The sequence below is a fragment of the Rhopilema esculentum genome, chromosome 9 (genome assembly GCF_057945365.1).
Source record: "Rhopilema esculentum isolate cy_ngs chromosome 9, ASM5794536v1, whole genome shotgun sequence".
NCBI classification, from domain to species: Eukaryota; Metazoa; Cnidaria; class Scyphozoa; order Rhizostomeae; family Rhizostomatidae; genus Rhopilema; species Rhopilema esculentum.
In genome coordinates, this window is record NC_142823.1 from 3,947,289 (window position 1) to 3,971,350 (window position 24,062).

The following is a 24,062-nucleotide window of genomic DNA, read 5'->3' on the forward strand; positions in this document are numbered from 1 at the left end:
AGCCACTTCTTATTTCAAAACATATAGCAGGAAAATGCTTTCCAAAAAAGAAAACAAAACAAAACAAAAAAAGCTGTGTAGCACTATTCTTAAATTTCAGAGAATTTTCATGAGACATATAAGGCTGAAATGAAATAGCTCGCATAGCTCTTTTCTGTAACTTTGTGACGGGATCAAGAGATTGTGGGTTTGTCCCTATGCTGTAATTCATACTGATTGAAAGACATGAATAAAACATTATATAGATGAAAGATAATGAATAAAGATAAGAAAGAACAAATTGTTCTTTTTATCTTTTTTCTTTATCTTGAACAATTGATGGCAGAAAGGGTCTAATTTTGAAAAGATCCCACAGGTTTAAGCTTGTTTTTTGAAACTCAATAAGGAGTCAAATAATTTAACAAGCTTGACCCTGTTGATGAAGACTACATACATTGAGTCGTGGAAAGGGCGTTATAGACACTTAACACTGCACTAATTGCTCACTTTGAATAAAACAAATTTTTCAGAAAGAAAGGAGAGAGACGAGAGAGTAAGGAAGATGAATGTATCTAATAGAATATTAAATGCGTATAAATTTATAGAGCCCACCCTGTCGCTGCATTTGTATGTACTGTTAAAACCTGTTCTAGGAATTCCAAAAAAACATCTATTGACAAAACTATTGTTGGTACCAACTTCCATAGTCAGGGTACTGGTACCAATGCTTTTGGTACCAGGTTCTACAATTTTTCCGAAATTTGGAACCAGGTGCCACCCCTGGGAACGATGGTACCACTAGGGCTGACCGCGGAAGCAGGGGGCTGAGGGGACTATAGCCCCCAAATAATTTCGAGAATGTACTTAAAACCATACAAAAGGTCGCCCTGCTCTTAATTTCTAGCATCTTTAGCCCCCCTTTCCCTAAACGGTTTAGCCCCCTCAATCTGAATTAAGATCCGCGTTCCTCAAGGTTGCCAAGTTTTGGAAAACAATACCTGTGAGATTTCAAGAGCGCAGCTAGTGAACAATAGAACTGGAATCCAGGGATGGGGGCAAAAGAATTCCGAATTTCAGTAGATTTAGAGTGCTCAAAGAGCAGAATGCCTAAACATTTGTTTATTTCAAATTTAAAACATTCAAGAAAAACACAGAGGCTTTTCAACGTAAGAATATACAATCGACAGGGACAGACTTAGCGGGGGTTGTAGGGGGTGCTACACTCCCCCCCACTATTTCTGTCTCCTTCGGTAAATTTGGTTCCATTCGATAAAAACCTTTTTTGGTAGTCAGCAGTAACAAATCAACGTCAAGATTTTACTTTATTTATCTCCTTAATATCAGTATTTATCTCCTTATCAGTAGCGTAGCGGAGGGAGGCAAGGGGAGCGGCCGCTCAGAAAGTCGGTGTCTGAGAAAAGTACAAATCTGCAATAGAATTAGTACCTTAAAGGGGGACTTTATATTTCAGACAATATTAAAACGTTTTTATAGACTGCAAATGGCTGTAAGAAATATTATGAAATGTATTTCAAGCTAATCTGAAAGGCGTCGTCACAAAAATTTTCTGCTCCCTTCGCTCCTCGCCTTACTCACGTAGTGCTTCCTCGCCTTACTCAATTCAGAATGTAAGCGTTAGATGAATTGTCAATGAAATAGGCAGTTGTAGAATGGGGTCAGCCACAAAAAGCCAGATATGACGTTGTATAAAACGAAATTGCCACGTAAAAAACCATAGCTTTTCCAAACGCTTTTGCAAAATGGGATGTTTTCCTAAATTCTTAAGGGTGTGGTCAGCAAAAATTTTCTCCTGTTTGCCCCTCCAATCTTCCAAACCTGGCTACGCCACTGCTTATTATCGTCTTTACCTTAAAGTTAAAAACGGAATTTTAAAAATGGGCGTTTCCATAATTTACTAGTGACCTGAAGCGTGTGGCACCAAAATTAGCGTCTAACACCCCCCCCCCCCCCCCAATCATTGTTGCTTAGATCCGCCAATGACAATCGAAGCTATGAGCAATAATAATGTAAAATGTATAATACTGATACATTAACGCGTTTGACAGTCATTCGTGCAACAGGTCTGGCAAGTGATTGTCATAAACGATGTAATGGAATGGAATGTGTTCAGCAACCACTGATCTGAATTGGCGTTTGATCTGAATTGAAAGAAGAATGAGGCCCAGGAAGAAATCCGTGAGAAAAGTAACTCCCGTCGTGAGACTGCGAGAAGAGGTGAATATCCGTGACTCTCACGGCCAAACCGTGCGACTTGGCAACCTTGGGCCCTTGCAGTGGCGGATTTAGGAGGGGGCAACTAGGGGCAGTTGCCCCTCCCTTGCTGAGGCGAAGCAAGTCTGGCGCCCCTTTTTGGAAATTGTGTGCCCTTTTTGAAGAATGAGAATCACGTGAAAAGTTCTGAGACTTCCAGGTTGAATTACTTCAAGGATTTCCTCAAAGTATACAACAATTATTTTGAAAAATGTCCTTACAAAGTAAATACAGCGTACACTCGTCATCAATTTCTAAAAATTTTTCAGCGCCCCCACTACCAACTGCCCCTCCTTCAAATTAGCTCTGGATCCGCCCCTGGGCCCTTGGGTACAACTTCTCTATCACTCCCCTCGAAGTAGCTGCTGCTGTTCTTATGCTGCTTTTATCCTATTGATTACATATCTCTGATCCTGTCCAAGGACCTGGGTCATTGAAAATATTAGCCCCAGCCAAAGCCAAAGTGGTCTGTTTGCTTGACCAGATGATTAACTTTATAGTCAAGAAATCCATTCATTCATAGCTGGTTTCTATTAAAGTTTAGCAGCTCGTTACCTTTAGGATTTCAGACAGTCTTTTGCAAAGAAAACAATTAAAATGTCAAAGGTTGAAAGTTCTAAAGGGATTTTCAAGTGATGGTAGTTAAAAAAACAAGTCCTGTCCTGAAGAAAGGTTGATGATTTCTGTTCGATGGCCTAGATAGAGAGCTGCGAAATGAGATGGCGATACACCAATGCTATGCTCACACTCTTGAAAAGTGATATTTGAAATTTTGATGAGATAAGAAGGAAGTCGTTCTACTGTAGAAGAAAATAAGAAAGCAAAGCAGTGAATTAATAGTTTATCTAGAATAAGAAATGGGGTAGCATGACGTTACTTCCGTTACACACTAAGGAATTGTTGACCAACTGAAGATTTACCAACCAACTCATGAAAAGTTGAGGGTGCCACACCCTCTTTCCCCGCACTAGCTATGCCTCTGAGAATAAGTATGAAAATATCTTGAGAAGGCTGTTACATAGTAAATGGCAGGTCAAAGCTTTTCCATCAAGTGAAAAATTTCAACCCATCGGAAAGCACAATGGCCGAGATGACTTTTTGAGTGCCAGGTAAGCAAAAAGTTGATTTTGATATTGAGCTAATAAAAAAAGAGATCCCTTTCAATAGGAGGTCAATTCAATTCAAATTCAATAAAAAAATCTACAGGTGTTGTAGTTAGCAAAAGAGTAGCTAAATTACATTTGGCATGACCATTTCATTCATGGGAACTGCCGAATAACTCCTTGTTGTGTCAAAATTAATGTTATGCCCATACATCAAAAGGAATTTGCATCTGGAATTAAACCTTGTCTGCTATTAAAGCCCTGGCAAAACGACTAAATATTTTGCCATATATTTCACTCAACTTTTGTTTAGTCAAGTTTAGTGAAGTTTAGCGAGGGTGGCAAAACGTGACTAAACTTTTCACTAAACTTCACTCAACCTTTTTTGAACAGCGAGCTAGCTACGACGCTGTTGGGTTGTAGGTGATCTTGCATAGGAATTTGCTTTTGGTTTATTTTGCTACATGCACAAGCAGTGGATAAAAATAAGAATCGGTTGAAGCGACGGGGAAAGAAAAGACTTCTTAGCACATTGACGAAAAATTTGACTGTTGAAGAAGAAAAAGTGGCGTACAACGAGATATTCAGATGTCTCATAAAGGCTTTTTGGGTCACGTAGAGACAAGAAAACCAACGAAACAGACGAAAATCTTTGAATTTCCACAGCCACAGATCAGGTTTTTGGAGCCATTAATATTTGATGTCGTTTGAAATCTGTAACTTTGTAAGATCCAGACTCGAGGGGCAAATCATTCTTTGAAAATCTTGTACACCTTTTGTGAAATTTCTATTGTTTTGTCTGAAAATCGCTGAAAATCCTTTTGTTTTAGAGAAACTCTCGTACGCTATTTGCAAGAGTGAATTGCCCCTCGTCCAGACTTTTCAAGCTTTGATATTCCATCATTCAAATGTTTTAAACTTTGCATTTTGTAAGCCATTGACACACGTTTATGGAAATTTGAATGCTAAAAGACGCTAACCTTTGGGCAAAAACTGGGCAGCAAGTCATAGCAAAACCATGGTCAAATTTCAACTAAGGAAAAAATTTGCGTCAAAACTTTGTAACGAGGAACAAAAATCTATGTGCACTATTTAGAGACACTATCAAATTGAAATATTTTTGTCAGCTTAGTATTAGAACTTAAAACACTGAATAAAATTTTCGAGATTGATAGCTCACGAAAGTTGCAAACAGAAACTGGAAGAAAAGCAAAAAATCTAACGCCTATGAAAGAAAAGAATTCAACAAAGCAATTTCCGGTAACTGCATTGAAGAAAAATAAAAAACCATAGAGAAAATCTTGCGTTAAACGTGCAAACATTAAAGCACTGAAAAATAGCCCCTTCAACCAGGAGTGGCGCCAGAAATCTTCCGATAGAGGGGCTGGAGCTTCCGACAGGGGGGGCTAAAATGAATAAAATAAGCAGTTTTCGTACGTTATTTCGTCAAATTTGCTCCGACAATAACCTAAAATTTCCTCCGATGGGGGGCTAGATGCTTCCGACGGAGGGGCTGTAGCCCCCCTAGCCCTCCCCTGGCGCCACCACTGCCTTCCAAACTTATTATATGTTCAAATATTAATGAACAGTTCTATGATATTTTTTGCTTGTTAGGAGACAACTAGTTGAGTTTAAATTGCTCTATCATTTGAATCGCTATGACATGGTGGCATGTTATTGTAGATGGCCATCAGTGGTTTGTTTGGACGAATTTCATGATGGCAACCCTTTACTATGGTATAGATTTTCCGTGCATGAGCAATATCTTTTTAGTTTTTATGACAAGGTGAAAAATTTCATATGCACGAAGATTCTTTAATGGTTTATTCAACATAGAAAAACACCACAGAGGCAAGGAGGCCTACGGCGGCTTTAGCCCCCGAATGATTTCAAATATTATCTTTTCAAATATGCTTCTATTGTATGGTCAGTATCAGTGATTCTTTTGATAAGGGCTCGGTGTACTAAGCCCACCTCGTTGATATTCAGAGAAGATTTGGAGGGGGGGGGGGGGTGGTCAGCCCCCTGTACAAGCGGGTATATGCATGGCTGGACGAATTATCAGTTGGCAATTTCTAATATGTTATAAACTTTTCGTGAATTGGTAATTTTATATCATTTTTTTGAGTTGGTTGAATAGTTTGAATGATTTCGTATACACAACAGAGAACTATTAACACAATTGTTGATATTGGGTATGCTTGTGTGTGTGTGTGTGTGTGTGTGGCTTCTAGAAGTTGCCTAACTGTGGGACGCCACCCCTTGTTAGTGTGGATGTATGTTTGTATGAAGATGTTGAAAGTTATTGGAATAAGTGCCATTTTAGCATCTATATTTTGATTTAAAACTAGCCCGAAAGAATGAGCATAAACGTCGCATGGAAGAGGAAATACATTATAGCCCATTCTTCCATGTCGCATTATAGCCCATTCAAGTGCCATACTGGTTTTCGATGACTCTGCATTCGTCCATTCAAGGATTATCATAGTCCTCACGGGACACACTGTTTGATAAGTACCCCAGAATTCAGTTTGAATGACATGTTGAAAGAGATCGACAGTCTGTTTTTAACGTGGTGAGATTTGCTCGAATAAAAGCAGTAAATGAGCAAGAACAAATGAAGGTAATTTCTTTAAAGATTTTAGGGTTGTTTGAGCTTCTTTAGATATAATTGGAGACGATTGTTTGAGTCTTCGTTAGTATGACATGATTGCCATATTGCAAACGTTTATAATGCTGCCTTACATACTGCGCGTCAATTAAAAGTCTGATTTCTACCTGAATGCAAAAATGGGTCCATTTTTGTTCATGTAGGAAAAAGCAAGAAAAGCTAGAACCCTGATATTAGATTTCGAGACACCATTTTTAAATATGTATGTGCATATGAAAAGGTTATTTATCGGAAATTTTCTGCAGCCTATACCTGTACGATTATATTCGGATACAGGTTGATCTGATTTCAGAAACAAATCAATAAACAGTAGGTTTTTCTCACCTGTAATGGTTACTTTGGCTAAAGATTTTCCAACCATGAAGATACGTAAACTCGGGATACTGAAAAATTCTTTATTTGGCTGTCAAAGCTGATTCTGTAGCCTGAAAATGCAAGGAGAATCCAAATTTTACTTCTAGTTTTCTTCTAGTTGATCAAATGAACAAACCGGTAGGAAAAGCAAAGATTAAAGAGGTACTAACTCCGCAATTATACTCAACTGAGACAAGGCTTCAAAAGCTTTTCAATGAGCACAATGTTTTTAATACTAAGGTTGAGATAGCATGCACCAGAGTTGAAATTACTGGGTTTGGTGGCTGATTTTTCAGGCTTTGATAATGACAAGAAGTATTCGTTCGGAAAGCATAACCAAACAACATGGTGAAAAGCAGAAGTAGGTTTTTTGACGAAAGATACTGTGAAGTGACAATAACAAACTTTTTTAAGTTTTCTGTTTATATGACTGATCAATCGATTTTATACGTACCCCAATTGCACCCGTACGTACCCCATACGTACCCGTACGAAGTTTCAGGCACTGTCAGGCGGCACCCCAATTGCGGTTTTTAAGGTTTTTGAGAAACATCAACACGACTCTCCCGTTATTGGTCTGGGAGAGTTAAGAGCATTTCCCTTTTGGGTAGAGAGAAAGAGAGAGTTAGAAAGATCTTGCTTGAAGCGAAAAAGGATAATAGATGAAGCACTGGCAAGGATGCCTACGCCAGGCAGCAGAGGCAAAAACACTGTTTTGCCTTTTTCGTGGCGCTTTGCCCCCGTTGTCCCCTTCGAGTGCAGGCTTATCAGAGCGCTGGTACTTGTTTCTAACTTTTCCTCTTTTTCTTGTCAAACTACTCTCTTTGGAGAGTTTAATGAAAGTCCTAATAAAGATCAAACAAAATATTTCAGTTGTAGGGTGTTTGTCTAGCAATGAAAGACGACGCGATGGTGCGTTAGTGCCTATTTTACCTCAGGGCAGGTTTTGGTATACTTATTGACCCTGTCCATTCAAATGAATTTTGCCATGACTTTTTCTCTAAAGCTGCGAAATGATTACAAAATCAAACAACGTAAAGGAGGTGAAAGGGGCCTAAAGCCAAGTGGCAACATATTGCGGAATAAAGCATAGGACCTTATATCCTTTGACAAACAGGTGATTTCCTTAATGTTTCTGGAGTAGTGCAGAGAAAGTGATTTCCATTGTGATGTTTACATAAACGGATCATGACAAAAGGCTGGGGATAAATGCTGGTGGTCAAAACTTGATAGTTCAGTTTTGGGGGCCTTTTGCCTATTATAGTTAACCTGTGCTCCAGAGTCCAGAAAAGTTGTTAACCTTCCTCCAGACAAAAACATCCCAGAAGGCAAACCTTCCTCACAAAACAATAGAAAGTGGACGTGGCTTGGGTGTGTCATAGGAGCTTCTGATGTTTTTCGTGGACTTTCCTCCGGTTTCGTGCGACCGTAATGTTTTCCTGACTCTGCTGTGTTCCAGACCCCTAAATGAAAGTAGAGGTCTGAAGCAAAGGCTAACATTAGGCGTAGGTTAAAAGCTTGACGGCCCCGAACCTATTTCTACGTGTGGCCTACGCAAGGCCTTCAATGTAGGGAGCCCTAAGTTCATTGCCCCGCCCCCACTTTTATGCAAAGCAATTGATTTCTAAATATCTTTTTTTAACATTGTTAAATTTGCCCATGCTACAGGTTTGGCAATGGGTTTTCCGCGAATTGCGGCTTCCCATTAGATGCGCTTTTTGTCTTTCGGTAAATATTGGCTCACTACGCTTGCAGATTGCAAATTTGGCTTTTCTTACTCGTTCTTGCGGCTTAGGTCACTCATAATAGACCTATAATAGTTTTGAAGTAACAAAGGGAGAAGACGGTAAAGAAGGAGGAAAAGACAATTTTCCTTGTTTTAATGATTTCGACAAAAAAATCAACTCCATAAAAGTTTATTTGATAGGATCTCTAGGTTATGATTTGAAACTCTAAAAAAGTCACCAATTGTTAAAGAGCGCCTCTCGAATGGACACCTATTGTTGACGGACACGTGATTATTATAAAAGATTAATGCCCTTTATATTCTTGTTTTACGTATTTTGGATTTGAAATAGTGAACCCGTTGAACAAAATTTGCTCGGGCTTTTTCGATAGATTTAGACACATCCACAAAGCCTTGCGCATTGTAGAACACTCTTTATGACGAGTTCCTTTAAAATCGTCATTCACTTTGATGCCTTTCTCTATTCGCTTAACACGGGACTTTGATCGACTCGTGCTGCTTAAAATAACATATAGAGAGTGAAAATTGCGACCCATTCTATAATCTAGACTATAAATTCAAGTTTCATTTTTTCAGTAAACTCTGAATCCATCTAAAGATCTATCAAAAAGTTTAATTCTTCTAGTAGATCCAAACATGTGTTGTTTTAAAGTAGAGCTTTAAAATTGGGTCCTTTCGGGATGAAGCTAATACGTCGACGTTATGACAGTTGAAAGCCAACTCCAAATGTTTCAATCGTGTATGAATAAAGAGCGGAATCCACCAGAAGATGAACAATTGTCTCAATTTTGTTTCAGCCTAGCAGTACAAGGGAGTCAGGATTTGATGTATGCTGTGCTGTGACGCAACACCATTTGTGAGTCTAGAAGCAGCCACAGTTGGCGAAATACAATAACCCTAAAACAGTCGATGCATCAACTTGTAAGGAAGAACGTCCAGGAGAGAACCAAGTAAGTTTGTTTGACTTTATTTATTGAACCGTCAATTGGCTGCGTTTTCCTATTTATATCCGCTTGCTAAACCTGACTGGTTCGCCGAGAAGACACTATGGAAGCTGCAAAGGTAACTTATATTCTACCCCTAGGCTACTAACACAGTAGCATTGCAAAGGGAGTTATGGGGGCTGATTTGCACCCACTTTGGCAAAACATAGCTATTCGTATATTTTAGGCATTGAGTAAGGGCCTATAAAAATTTTTCATATCTATTTATTAAAGCAAATAGCAGGTTTTAAAATCTTGTAAAAGGCAGCATTCCTTTAACGCCAAACGGGTGCAGCCTCAGATGGATTCCCAAAAGATCCACCCACAGAAAGAACAACATTGAAAGACTTTTAAGAAGCCTGAACCTGCAGGCTCCGCTCAAAAGAGCCAATTTATATGTGAGTTTGCAAGGGATTCTGTACCATGCAAAAATTGATATTGTTATATTTCTGTTTATTTTGCTAGGCTGGATGACGTGGCGATAATTTCAGAAGAAGATAGTCAACTGCTTTGCTGGAAGTAGCGACAACAGACATGTCTTGCAAGATACTGAATGTGCTGATCTTCTTGGAAATACTTCATGTATGTAGTAACTTACCAGCTACTTCTTTAACATTCTAGATCATCGTTCTATTTAGTGAATTTAGATGTTACATGAACATATCAAAGGGGTACATGCCTACCTATGCAGCACCAGCTTTTGAGTGGACATGTATTGTGATGAGGGTGAAGCAAATAAACTGTATATTATTAATATGGTGCTAATGCAATTCAGATTGGAAATATTAAAGTGACGTTGCCATTGAAAAGATATAGAGGATCCTGAGGTGGGATCAATCCTGCAAGACATTATGTTAGCCTTGATGCTTCTTCGCGTCATTTCAGCAAAGAGATAGAAGTCTCTGGCGTTACTATTTTCAACAGTATCCGTTTACCACACTTGTGATGTCATTATTATATTATTAAAGTTACGGCCATTGAAATGATAAGGAGGGTCCTGATGTGGGATCAATCTGGTGAGACATAATGTTGGTATTAGCCTGGTTAAACGAGTTCTTGTTGATTTTAACAAATTTCTAAAGACGCGTTTGTTCGCATAGGTTTTACTCAAAGAAATAATTCAACTTCTACAAGGTTAGGACATAAAGCTCTAACAAAAGGATGACAGCAAATAAATTCCCCTTCCTCTAGAATACAATCAACTTTTCGTCCTCTCCATCCTCGCTTCTTTTCCAACTCTCTCTCACTTCCTTCCACCCTCCCTCTGCCGGGGGTTCTGCCTAAGTTACATGGAAATACTAATAATAGAATAAAAGTTAAGGGGGTTTCTAAGGGAGGTCCCACATCAGCCTTGATGCTTCTTCTTGTCATCTCAACAAAGAGATAGAAGTTTCTGGCGCAACCATTTATAGCAGTATCCGTTTACCACTAGCCACAGGTGTGACGTCATCATCAAATTATCCTATACACTAATCTTAGTATTTATATTTGAATTGGTTTTTTTCTTATATTTCCAGGGTTTGGTGAATGGTAAAGCAAAGGTGACACTTCGGCTGAAAAAGTTTGTCAATACAAATGACAAGCTCTGGGAAGGGAGCAGCTGTGATGGCCTATTTGGTGGCGCATGTGAAAATGAATTTGAAATCTGTGTCAAAGGATTTCCTCCTCTGCCGAGTTCTTTTAGCAGCTGTATGTATTACAAAAAGACGTCGTCCTTTAGCGGGACTACGATCGATTTTGAGCGAATTTCGACTGGTATAAACAGAGACATTGTCCTCAACTTCGACACATATTCGGTAAGAGCTCACTAGTATATTTAAGTTTGTCTACTACATCAATTAATTATGTGTATTCTGAGCATCTCGAAGTATTTAGGAATGACAGAAGGGGGAGCTTTTCAGAATTGTATGAAATTTTCTGAAATTAGAACCGTGGAACCTTCTGATCCATTACAATGTATAAAACGGGGATACATGGGATGCAAATTAGTTGTCTATGGATTTTTTAAAATGCTTGCATTGAAATTCACATAATACTCCAGACAAGCAGAATATCTGCTACGTTTCCAAACGATGTTCAACATTGATGTGTGACCTTTGTAATTAGGGCCCTTTTTGGTCAAGCAATTTACATGTTTATATACGCAACCAGAAGCGGAGGCATGAGATGCGCATTTAAGTGCTTTGCCTCTCCCCTCCAAATTTTGTCTGAAGCACAAGTATATAAAGCATATACACATTCAACACGTCATTGGGCTTTCTGATCATATTGTCAAAGTTAGAAAAACTGTACTGGGGAGAAAGCGGAAAACGCAATCTTATTCCCACGTTTAGATTTGCTGAAAGTAACACAGCACAAGGATATTGACATGCTTGTGTAAGGATATTCTTGCCTTTTTTGTTAACTGAGTGTAATACATGTTTTGAGTACAGGAAAAGTGCCTAAAGATGTTGAAAAGCTCATCAAAAACAGAATTGTTTGTCAATTTTCCGGGCCTGTACCTCAAACCTCCCTGGGTCCTTATAACGCAAACAAACCTTCCTGGATTTATTCTGGCTTGTTTGTATCATCTTTATGGAAAATTGCATCCTTTCAAAAGTCCACGATATGCTACTGCATGCTGCTCCCAAGTTAGATTTATCCATTCTTTCTGTTAATATATTTAACTTTGTTACAGGGTATGGGATTCTTCATGAAGATTATGGATTACGACAGCTTTAGCTCCCGGGACCATGTTGATGATCATGCTTACGGGGAGGCGTTCGTACCTGGTTTTAATGGTCAAGTCTTGAAGTACACACGAATGTCCCAAGGAAGAAGACCTAGCTCAAAGTCAACACTCAGTTTCACTGTTCAAGCTTCGTGTCTTCAATATTATTACGATAATACATGTAGCACGTATTGCAAGCCTGCGGATGACAGCACAGGCCACTACACTTGCGACGCAACTGGGAACCGTGTATGTCGAAGCAACTGGTACCAATTACCAAATTGTCTGAAATACTGCGCTCCTCAGGATGATGACACGAGTGGGCATTACACATGCGATAGTGGAGGAGATCGCATCTGCCGGCCTAAATGGTACAATTTACCTATGTGCAAGACGTTTTGTGAAGCACAAGATGATGACGTGAATGGTCACTACACATGCGACTCATCAGGTCAACATTTGTGCCGTCCAAATTGGCACAGATTACCCAAATGTGACATTTATTGCAAAGCAAGTAATGATTCTATAAATGGTTACTATTCTTGCTCTAACAACGGAACACGTATTTGCCACAAAAACTGGTACAATCACCCAAAATGTGACAAATATTGTAGTTTAAAAAATGACACTGACGGGCATTACAGTTGTGCAGACAATGGAACTCATGTATGTCTACCAAACTATTATAATGCCCCCAATTGCACAAAATATTGTAAGCAAAATAACGATAGCATTACTGGTCATTATACTTGCGACAATAATGGCGTCAGAGTGTGCAGACCAGGTTGGTTTGTGGCTCCAAATTGTACTAAGCATTGTATTCCCCAAGATGATGATATAAACGGTCATTTTACTTGCAGAAATGATGGAGAAAAGATTTGTAGAACTAACTGGTTTAAGAAGCCCGAATGCAATGTGTACTGCGAGCCTAAGAACGATACAATTGACGGCCATTATAAGTGCGATGAGAATGGATCACGTGTTTGCATGCCAGGTTGGCACAATACGCCAAACTGTACAGATCATTGTGTTCCCCGTGATGATGACTATGGTCATTATATTTGTACGACAAATGGGACTCGAGAGTGTAGAGAAGGTTGGTATACAGAGCCTAACTGTACAGTCTATTGTGTCCCAAAAAATGACGATATTAACGGACACTATCGTTGCTCTTCTAATGGATCACGTGTTTGCATGCCCGGCTGGTACAATACGCCAAACTGTACAGATCATTGTGTTCCCCGTGATGATGACTATGGTCATTATATTTGTACGACAAATGGAACTCGAGAGTGTAGAGAAGGTTGGTATACAGAGCCTAACTGTACAGTCTATTGTGTCCCAAAAAACGACGATATTAACGGACACTATCGTTGCTCTTCTAATGGATCACGTGTTTGCATGCCCGGCTGGTACAATACGCCAAACTGTACAGATCATTGTGTTCCCCGGGATGATGATTTTGGTCATTATATTTGTACGACAAATGGGACTCGAGAGTGTAGAGAAGGTTGGTATACAGAGCCTAACTGTACAGTCTATTGTGTCCCAAAAAACGACGATATTAACGGACACTATGATTGCTCTTCTAATGGATCACGTGTTTGCATTCCCGGCTGGTACAATCAACCATACTGCAATGTTTCATGTGTTCCACAAGATGACGAAATCAGTGGACACTACAACTGCTCCAGAGAAGGCGAGCGTGTATGCAAAGAAAACTGGTATATTCTTCCAAACTGCACAAAGTTTTGCAAACAAGAATCTGGTCTGATTGGAAACTACTATTGTGCAACTGACGGCTCTCGAGTTTGCAATAAAAACTGGTACAACTTTCCAAACTGTACCAATTTCTGCAGGCCACGTAATGATTCTGGTGGCCATTACACCTGTTCCACTAATGGTACAATAATTTGTAATCGAAATTGGCACGGTCCAACTTGCGACAGGTATTGCGAGAATCAAAACGATGACTTTGGGCACTATACTTGTCACAGAAATGGCTCACGCGTTTGCAACAAAAATTGGTTCAATCTTCCAAACTGCACAGTTTATTGTGATTCTCGTAATGATACGTATGGTCATTACTTCTGCGATAGTAATGGGGGACGTGTTTGTGCCAAAAACTGGTATATACAACCAAATTGTACTCGTTACTGTGCTGAGAGTGACGTCTTGCATTATAACTGCACGAGTTTGGGGGAAAAAGTTTGTCACTCTGGTTGGTATAACAAAGGGGAAGAAACATGTTCAACATTTTGTTGGCCACAGCAGAGTAACAGATCCGGTCATTATAACTGTAGTTCTAGTGGCAAAAAAGTTTGTTTACAAGACTGGTATGGTGAAAATTGCACGGTGTATTGTAAGCCTAGTGATGATGATGCACGGGGCCACTTTGTGTGTCTATCTTCTGGAGAAAAGAAGTGCATGCTGAATTATTATGGCAAAGATTGTAAAGCTTTTTGCATCGCTAAAGACGATTTAGCAGGCCACTATACATGTAACTTGACAAGTGGAGAGAAACTATGTATGTCTTCTTGGTCGGGGAGGTATTGCAATGAGACAAGCTTATCCAAGTCAAGTAGAATAGGCGATTTTCCTTCGACAGAGCTCACGAAAATGTCGTCAAGTTCTTTTCCTCGCGTTTACACAGTAATTGCTGCAAGTTATGTCGACATCTTGACTGCAACGCAATATACATTACAAACTAGTTATAGTCAAAGCTCTTCTTTATTTGCTGAAGATACCAGCACTGTCCAATTCATTCCTGTAACCAGCACTTTGAAGCTGATGACTGTCCTTAGCCTTTCAACAAAGAGTTCTGCAAGATTGACGTCAGGCAACATTACTTCAGCTAGCACCCCAATCACATCCTCAACCAAAGGCTTTAATACACACATATACCCAAGTACAACAGCTTTATCATCAATCATAAAAAGAGCCACCACTGAAACTGAAGTACCAAACAAAAAGACTACTGCCACTGCTCCTAAAAGTTCGAATTACTTTGTATCCCCAACCCCTAGCTCCGAATTCTCACAGTCTACGTCTGTGATTGTTTCACCGACTACGACTGCTGACGTAGCAAAAGGAAAGGGATCCGACACCTTGGAATGGTTAACAAAATCGAATGAAGGCATAGCAGTGATGTCTGGCAGTGGAGCAGTGCTCGTAATTCTGATTCTTCTCATTGTCGCACTCTACTTCTATGCAAGGTTTGTTACTTGAAAGATTAAAAGCCTTCTCTTATATTGCTGGGAGAGGGCCATAACATAAATCTCTTATAACGAATGAGCCATCAAATTATATTCGAGCCTACATATCCTACATACAAAATTGTTCTTCTATATAACTAAAAAATTATACCACGGGAAGCGAAGTACTTGTCCACCCCCCGAGACAATTACATAAAGATAGAGACAAAAACTAACTTAATATACACGACAGATACTACAACAGGAACACCAGAGTTTGGAAACTCCTACCAAAGTGTGCCATCATTTTGTTTTGTGCCACAACCTTGATTTGACATCATACTTCAGACAGTTATTGCCCACCAAACTGCCCCTTCCAGGCTCCAGCTATCATTGTGGTAGTTTTAATTTACAGAGAGTGCCTGCGCAGTGCTCCTGGCAAAAAGTGGGGCCTGTAGCCCCCCACATAACCCCCTACCCCCCATAACCCCCCTACCCCCTACAACCCCCCATAACCTCCGCCCCTTCTCCGCAGTGCCTGATCTCAATCGAAGGTTCCTTAATTGTTGGGTTTATCCATAAAATCACTTTCAGAATAGAAAGGTGGCAAATTGATAACCTAGCAGCAATTGAAACATTGGTTGGAAAGGGCAGAAACTTAAGCATGAGGACCACAACGAACAGCATAATGAGTTTAATTTTTCAAAAAGAGAGAAACGATAGATAGAAGCTTACGTAAGATAGAAACTCTCCTTTGCATTATTTCTATACTCTTCCAAACGTGCTATTAATCATTAATCGAATTGATGATCAAATTGTACTTTCAACGATCATTAGAAGAGCCAGGTTGACTGTACTTTGACAAAAGTGACAAAAAGTGACAACACGTAAACCCATTCACAATTACCCTCTATACATCTCTTTTTGTATTTTTATAAATCTCCAAAACGCTAAATATTCTAGAAATATAAATTTTTGAATTTATGGCCATCGGAAAATGTTTGCAGTAAAAACATTATTGTAGACAGCCAAGAAAGGATATATTGTAGACAGAAATGAAGGATATCTTATATTTGATGTTCATGTTTAGTATTAGTTGTTAATCAAAGTCACATTTTTGGCTAGTAATGTAGTTATTGCGCTCAAAACTATCATGAATCTTGTGCGCACTTAATCTTTTTTTCAAACAGTACTCCCTAAATCTTCTGATCTAAACTGGCTATCCCTAAAGAGCGATCTGGAGATATAGCCTTTAACTTTAGTACTACTGTATCATTATTTTTAAATATCAATTGGTAACAACCATGTCTGTCGAGCTTCCAATGATATTATCATTGCAACTTTGTTTTTGTTAATGTACTTTCTTAGACTTCGGATAAATTTGTTGGCACAATGCCCTATTTACTGTTAAAGAGATTGACCATGTTAAAAATGGATTTATCTACCTGCTATGCTAAAAAAGTCTTCTGTTGATTTCAAGTTTAATTTTATCATTGCTATTTCATGCTTTCTATTTTAGGCCTGTAAAAAGGCCCAACAGAGGAAAGTCTGGGCGAATACAAAGCATACCTTTCATTAACTTAGAGACGGTGGACAAGAAGAAGCGAAATTCGTAAGTTGCTTCTCTCTAATCAATACTTTTTCGATAATTGAATCTTTCTATTGTGAATTATTTGTAATGATTTTTCAGTGGTAAGGGTCGCGGACAATAGATCGAAGGGTCTTTGGTTGAATTCACAGACATAACCAAACATTCATCTGGAGTGAGAAGAGTCGCCGTTTTTGGTATAAATAAGTAAGGAACCCGAAGTGTAGTCACATCAAGAGGGAGGACCAGCCCCCCCCCCCCCCCCCCCCCCCCCGATAAACATAGCTTCTCAGTGTCCTAAAACTACCTTAGACGATAGGTAATAACAATTACAACAGCTTTAGAATCGCCAGTGCAAATGCAAGAAAATGCATCAGGCAACCTGAGACAAAGGGGGTTTTATGACATATTACCAAATTCTACAATCACAAATGCTTGGGATTAATCGTACTTATGACGTTATTTTGATAGAAATTCAGAGAATTAAACTTAAGATATCAACAAATCTATCAACATCGATGGTGGGTGCTAAGTAAACATAAAAACCCAACCTGAACCCCATACAGTCCAATGGTTTATTTAAAAAAGCAGCCCGGCCTTTGTGTGGTTGCGCGTAATTTACTGAATCAAAGCCAATCAGAAAATTCTGCTCTTGTGACCAAATCTTAGCTTAAAGGTATTAAAAGAAGAAAAGACCAACATGCGTGGCTATGAGGTATATAATTAAGCGTAATAATATTATATTAAACGTAAAGAGGTATATGATAACAAAGAATAAATTTTCTAAATTTCATTTGCTTCCTTCACAAAAAATGTTTCAATACAGCAGCGGCGCCAGTTACCTGCTTGTTTGGGGGGGGGCAATTCAAAAAAATTTTAGACCACGCCCTATTTACTATCAAAAACGCTTTTTGTCCACATTTAACGCTAGTTTAACTGATAACAAACAGAAAGAAATAATTGGAATTTTACCAAATGATTTCGTTTTACTAAGATGTAAGCATTAGCTAAGTTTAATCAGAATATTTTGGAATCATCCTTGATATGCAGTAAAAACTGATAAGTCAAAGGAAATTAGAGAGTCTTTTAAAATTGTGGTGGTAATAGTTTTGATACCATTTTTAATTTATGGATAAGAGCAGATTGTGACAGTAAATAAAACAAGATAGGCTAAGAAACGTAATTTGAGTGCATGTTTCCTACGTCTATGTTAGTTTACGTACACAAGTATTGTGATGTAATTTCAAATACAATTCAATTCTATTCTCTTCTATTCTATTCTATTCTATTCTATTCTATTCTATTCTATTCTATTCTATGCTATGCTATGCTATCCTATCCTATCCTATCCTATCCTATCCTATCCTATCCTATCTTATCCTATCCTATCCTATCCTATCCTATCCTTTCCTATCCTATCCTATCCTATCCTATCCTATATTATCCTATCCTATCCTATCCTATCCTATCCTATTCTATTCTATTCTATTCTATTCTATCCTATCCTATGCTATCCTATCCTATCCTATCCTATCCTATCCTATCCTATCCTATCCTATCCTATCCTATCCTATCCTTTCCTATCCTATCCTATCCTATCCTATCCTATCCTATCCTATCCTATCCTATATTATCCTATCCTATCCTATTCTATTCTATTCTATTCTATCCTATCCTATCCTATCCTATCCTATCCTATCCTATCCTATCCTATCCTATCCTATCCTATCCTATCCTATCCTATCCTATCCTATCCTATCCTATCCTATCCTATCCTATCCTATCCTATCCTATCCTATTCTATTCTATTCTATTCTATTCTATTCTATTCTGATCTTTTCTATTTTAGTTAGTCATATTAAAAATCTTTTCTGAATTTTCTTTCCTTATAATTTAGGATGACAGGAGAGGAAGCAAATAAGCTATGCGATATTGCCTGCATCGATGATGTAGTATGTATGGATGAAAAGCAGCCAATGAGCTTTAAAAACACCCTTTATAATGAACAACTGGCCTTGGCTCCAGCAGGATCTCCTAGTTTTTCAACAGCAAGAGTTATAGGAATGACCAAGGGTGGTAAGAGCAAGCAAAGCGTGACAAAGATTTCAGTAAGAAGTGGCTCCTTGAGTGGATATCAAAACCCAATTACAGACGATGCCTACAGGGACAGCAACTTTTAATACAGTGCTCACTAAAGAAGCTTTGAATATATAGCTAGCTTTTAATTCTAGTTACTTGATAAATGATGCAGTTTTATGATGTTTTTGTAATAAACAGTGGATATGTATGATGGATTTTTAAGCAACGGGGAACCGCTTAAGTGGGCTTTGAAGTACCTGGAAATGCTTGCTTAGAAATGTTTCTACAAAATAATAACCTTTTGTCATAGATTAGTATAGATAACAATATCAAATTAAACTACCAACCAATAAATTAATATTATGATATGGTAATTACTGAAAACATGAATTTAACGATCAATCTACAAACTATCATTCAATTATTGAATAAACGTTTTTCACAAAATCTTTTGCATCTTCATTATGACATAATGACGAAAACGTCATGAGTAATGGACAAAAACTACTACCCGACTTTTGACATATCAGGATTATTAAGAAGTCTCCGAAATGCACAGTCAAAGTTACAAATACATATCCTATCCTAAAAGGCGTAGCTCGCGGGGATGTTGTTGGTGTGATGCCCCCAAATTACATCTAGGGGAAATGTTAAGATCTTGTTGGGGAGACGAGCATGATAAAGTTTTTTAATAAGCGAGGCAACTGAACGTCTTGGGGTCAGAGAGCATGCGCGCGGAACGAAGTTATTATTACGCATGCTCTCTGACTCCAGGACGGAGGGTTGCCTCACTCATTTGAAGATTTTCGCTCGCTCGTCTCCCCAACAAGATCAGGATTATATAAACTGTATTTCTTTATTAATTTCTTTATTAACACCTGGCAAAAATAACATTTAGTAAAATATCTAATATTAGCTTATTTTCTTTGTTTGACATTCAGAAGTGAAATTGTAATTAAAATCTAGCAGGTCTAGGTAAATTTTTTAAATTCTTTTCCATGCAATAAAACAGTGATTTTTTCCAATTTGTATTTGAATCAAATATAATTTTAATGGTGTAGATATTTTGGTTTTTTATGCAGAAAACGTGTCATCTAGTTTCAAGTTATTTTTTTCTGTTAGTTCTTCGGAAATTTCAAATCAGAGCCAAATTCTATCGTGGATATAGATTTGTTTAACTGAAGTTCATATTGCGATCCCTACCCCTAGCTTATTTTCTACAGTCCTCTTCCCCCAGTTCTCGGCAAGATCGATTCTGTATTTCGTCTAAATTCGATGGTTAGGGAAGAAAAGGTTAGGGGAAGGGTAATATCTTGGTAATGAATTTTTGTAATGTAATCCTATGATCTTGAAACTGTCTTATGAAGCCAAAAGTTTGTCATGGGCTTTCCTTATTGACAAAATTGCTATTCTTTGTTGGTAAACGGGCCTTTTCTTACATTAAGAAAGTCGTTGCCTAAAATATTTTGTTTTGTACCATTTTTAGAAGGCAAGATCCTTAATATTCTACTTTGCATCGTCTGCAAATCTTTAAAATATAATGATTACACGATTCCATATGTTTTTTTGTATTGGCGTCAGTTCTTTCAGGAGAAAGGGAACCTTTATGAAAGATAGGAAAAAGAAGGCTACCATTTATAGAAGAAGAAAAATGATAAAATAAAATAAATGGAAATGTAATCAACTTAAAACGTTGCTTTACTATAAACTATATACTTAAAGATCTAGCCATTAGCCAAGCGATATTGAAAAGCATTTAGAGCCGAAGCAGCTTCAACTGATCACATTACAACTGATCTCATTTTAGCGGCTCGTCTTTAGTCTCTATGACAGCAGTGAGGGTTACTAGAAGTCCAATAATGGTGACGGCTCCAGGATGGGCGCTTATTCGAGGGGGGTGTTTATTCGAGGGGACGCTTATTTAAAATATAGATTTGGAGGTGACTAAAAAAATGAATGTGTTTTCAATTGAAGCATGTTATTATGATGGAAAGGCAAAAAATAAGAATGAAAACTTAAACAAACTGTGTTGATCATTCAATCTTTCTTGGTGAATTGCCTTTCAATTATGTTGGGCTTTGTAGGGCTGGGCAGAGCACCCTTAGCACAATATAACTGTGCTAAATTAGTTTTGATCTTTTTTAATGTAATAAGGTAATTTCCTGTCAGCATTTTACTTCTTATAAAACTGCCCATCATATTGCGAAATGCATAAAACAGTTAACTTATCAGGTTAAAAATTTCATGTGAGAAAATTATTTTTTAACTGTGATTTTCTTGTGACCAATGGTTACACGGGTACGGGAAAAATATTACCCTGAGTAGCTGTAATATAAGTGACTTATTGCAAATTGCAATGATATTTGACAAGCAGGGGCAGACACTTGCTCAATCTAGGAAACTGTGATTGCTCCTTTCTTCAATCTATCTATCTCTTTCTCTCACTCTTTGTATATAGTTGTTGTTGTTGTTGTTGTTGTTGTTGTTGCGACTGCACTTTTGATTAGAAGAACACTCTTGATTACGAATTCGAAAGAAACGACGTGAACATTCCCTCAAAGAACTCTTGATAGATGCAAACGCTATTCAATGAAGAAAGAAGATCGATAGAAGGATTCACATAAAGAACAATATTTAGAGAAAGTACTAAATCAAGACCTTATTGGACCGAGGTGACTTCGTTAAAATTCTGACGTTAATTCTTCTCTCTGGACGTTCATTCTTCTCTCTGGTTGATGATTTACGTTTGTTTATATCGCTATATACGCTGATATTAATACTTTATCGTACCTTTTTATTCGAATAAGAAATTATACAGTCCTCTGATTGACTTTGATATAGAATTTGATCTTCAAGACGAATGAACCTATAATGTAATTCTAGCCTGCCTATTAAATAGATTTTGACTATTTACATCTTAAGGCTGATTTCCACTAGGCGAATTCTTTCGCGCGAATCGAATTTTTGCCAATGTGAGCATGCGTGGTGTCATGTTTTCAGATTTCGCAGCGAAAAAGTTCGATTCGCAGAAAGTAGATCACGGTCCTACTCTATCGCTACGAAAATTTATTCGATTCGCGCGAAAGAATTCGCTTAGTGGAAATCGGCCTTTAGTAGTGAATCCTGGCAGGTAGATTCTATATTCGAAAACTGTGGGGCAAGTCTATTGTTTTGGTAAGATGACGGCTTACTTACCCATTGTTTTAGAACAACAGACCAATGCCCTCCAGAATATTGGGAGTGACTGCCCCCCCCCTCCCCAGGTGTCTGCCACTGGTGACAAGCTTTCAATATCTAAGCTAGAAACGTTTTAACTTAGTTTTTCTTGAATTTTTAAAGTGATGCACAGTCAAACTCTGGATACCATGGTACTTGATATCAATAAGAAATACTTCATTTTCTTACTCTATTGATGTCTATAAATTGAATTTACTCTAAAAAGGGATCTCAAAAGAAACCTCAAGGAAAGTTACTTTATAAATCAACTCCTACATTTTGCTATAGTCTGATAACAGTAGAGTGTGCATGCAGGCTACGTCTATATAGTCAAAGACCATGCGCATAACTGGAAATAAAAGTACCCGTGCATGCTAATGTTTTCAAGAGAGAGACTCACTTTGTCACATGCAGGTGTCTCTAACCTCAATAACGTTTTTGACCGTTAGAAAGACTACTACATAGAAATAACCAGGAAAAAAGCAGACACCAAATTAAAAGTAATTTTAATCTTAACAGATCAAATCCTGACTACTCGGTTCTTGTTTATGATAACGCTACAACTTGGGTCATTTTAGCTGATCGTGTTTCGTCTCTATAATAACAGTGATGGCTGCCAGAAAAGCAATTGCAGTGAAGCAATGCAAAATGCCAAATGACAGATAGACACTTTTGTGATATACATAAACTGCTATAAACTGTCCAAACACCAAACCAATCTGACCGCAGGCCTCCGAAATCCCGCATCCAAACGCCCTTATCGATGTTGGTAAGAGTTCTGCCCGGTAAACAAAGACAACGATGTTCATACTACAAAAAGATATAGAGAAAAGGACGGTCGCAAGGACAAGAGGCCATCCACGGATATTCCAGTAAAAAGGTATCAGGCTACCTGCAATGTATATGAAATACATGATGAATGACATTTTTCTTGTAACTTTGTTCAAAAGCCAATATGTAGGAAACGAGGAACAAAGCGCTGCAAAAACCATTGCCCATCGATATTTGTATGCCAGGCCCTTAGAGCACATTCCGCATCCTGAAAGATCAGAATTCTCACCAAACTGCATGGATCCAAATCGCATTGTCCCAGCAAGCAAATTTCCATAAAACTGTAAAAACGAAACCAAAGCTATCCTTTTCACAATTTCAATATTTGAGAGATTTTTTTGCTGATTGCTATCCTCATGGTCAGGCACTTCTGTGTTGATTTCACCAGAATCTTTCTGTAGCAACGGTTTATACCCATCATTTATGACATTTATTTTTGCAATCCTTTGCAGAGTGTCTTTTGCTTCAAAGTCTTTTCCTACAGACAATAAATATCTCGGGGATTCAGGCAAGAAACCCACTGCGAAAGCCGCTAACGCAATGGGAATAGTCTCTGCAAAGACACCAAACCATTGCCATGTTAAGTTCTCCAACGAAACCATGCTGACTAGAATACTATATCCACTTCCAGCACAAAATGCGAATTCAAATAAAGACATGTACTTGCGTTTTGAAACAGGCAGAATTTCCATTATGTAGGTGAACGCAATCACTACATTTGAAGACACCAATCCAATGATTGCTCGAATCGCGGACATCAGCAGCATGTTTGAAGACAACAAATAAAGTAATGTTAAATAAGAATTGAAAGTAAAGGCCAGTAACATTATCTTTCTTCTTCCGTACCTGTCTGACAATTTACCAAGAATGATCGAACCAGCAATGTTTGTGATTGCTTCGGGAAGGGCAAGCCAGGCTGCAGTAAAGTATCTCAAATTCCACTGACATCGAAGATATGGTTCTAGTATTATCAAGAAACCTGACGACGAAGCAAATGAAAATGGTCGGAGGCCAATAACAAGTAATGCAAGGACATGAAATCGTCCAAAACCAATTTTCTCCAGCCACTGATTGATATCAAAGGAGCTGTTCGCCATTTTCTTCTACCTCCTGTCTGTATGTCTTCGCTTCAGTCATGCAAATAAAATCTTTTTAATCCACTTTCATCATAATTTAAAGGCTGGAATAACAGAATAGAAATGCCATTTCTTTTCTGTGTTGGAATGCACTAGGCAGTCTTTCCCCTTTGTGGTTGGCTAATTCTAACTTGGAAACCTTGCCTGAAAAGGGGGTCTTCCTCTGCCTTTTTTATTATCCAAAATTAGTTATTGTGGGT

General features: G+C 38.2%; 2 protein-coding genes across 3 annotated transcripts; one reads left to right on the top strand and one right to left on the bottom strand.

The window, feature by feature from the left end:
* The first annotated feature begins 3,942 nt into the window (after positions 1-3,942).
* LOC135689002 (uncharacterized) lies at positions 3,943-20,234 on the top strand. Of its 2 annotated transcripts, none has more exons than XM_089110072.1 (7): positions 3,943-4,030; positions 8,923-9,075; positions 9,574-9,690; positions 10,626-10,904; positions 11,786-15,033; positions 16,532-16,624; positions 18,498-20,234. In XM_089110072.1, the coding sequence occupies exons 3-7, from the start codon at positions 9,643-9,645 to the stop codon at positions 18,778-18,780; spliced, it is 3,951 nt and encodes a 1,316-aa protein (XP_088966198.1). In that variant the 5' UTR covers positions 3,943-4,030; positions 8,923-9,075; positions 9,574-9,642; the 3' UTR covers positions 18,781-20,234. The 2 variants fall into 2 exon arrangements, with proteins under 2 accessions (XP_088966198.1, XP_065062171.2); XM_065206099.2 differs by lacking the exon at positions 3,943-4,030 and adding an exon at positions 5,604-5,976.
* A 2,150-nt stretch (positions 20,235-22,384) lies between these two features.
* Positions 22,385-24,062, bottom strand: LOC135689003 (putative transporter SVOPL). Its single transcript, XM_065206100.2, has one exon. It carries the CDS (start codon positions 23,821-23,823, stop codon positions 22,465-22,467), a length of 1,359 nt encoding a protein of 452 aa, XP_065062172.2. The 5' UTR covers positions 23,824-24,062; the 3' UTR covers positions 22,385-22,464.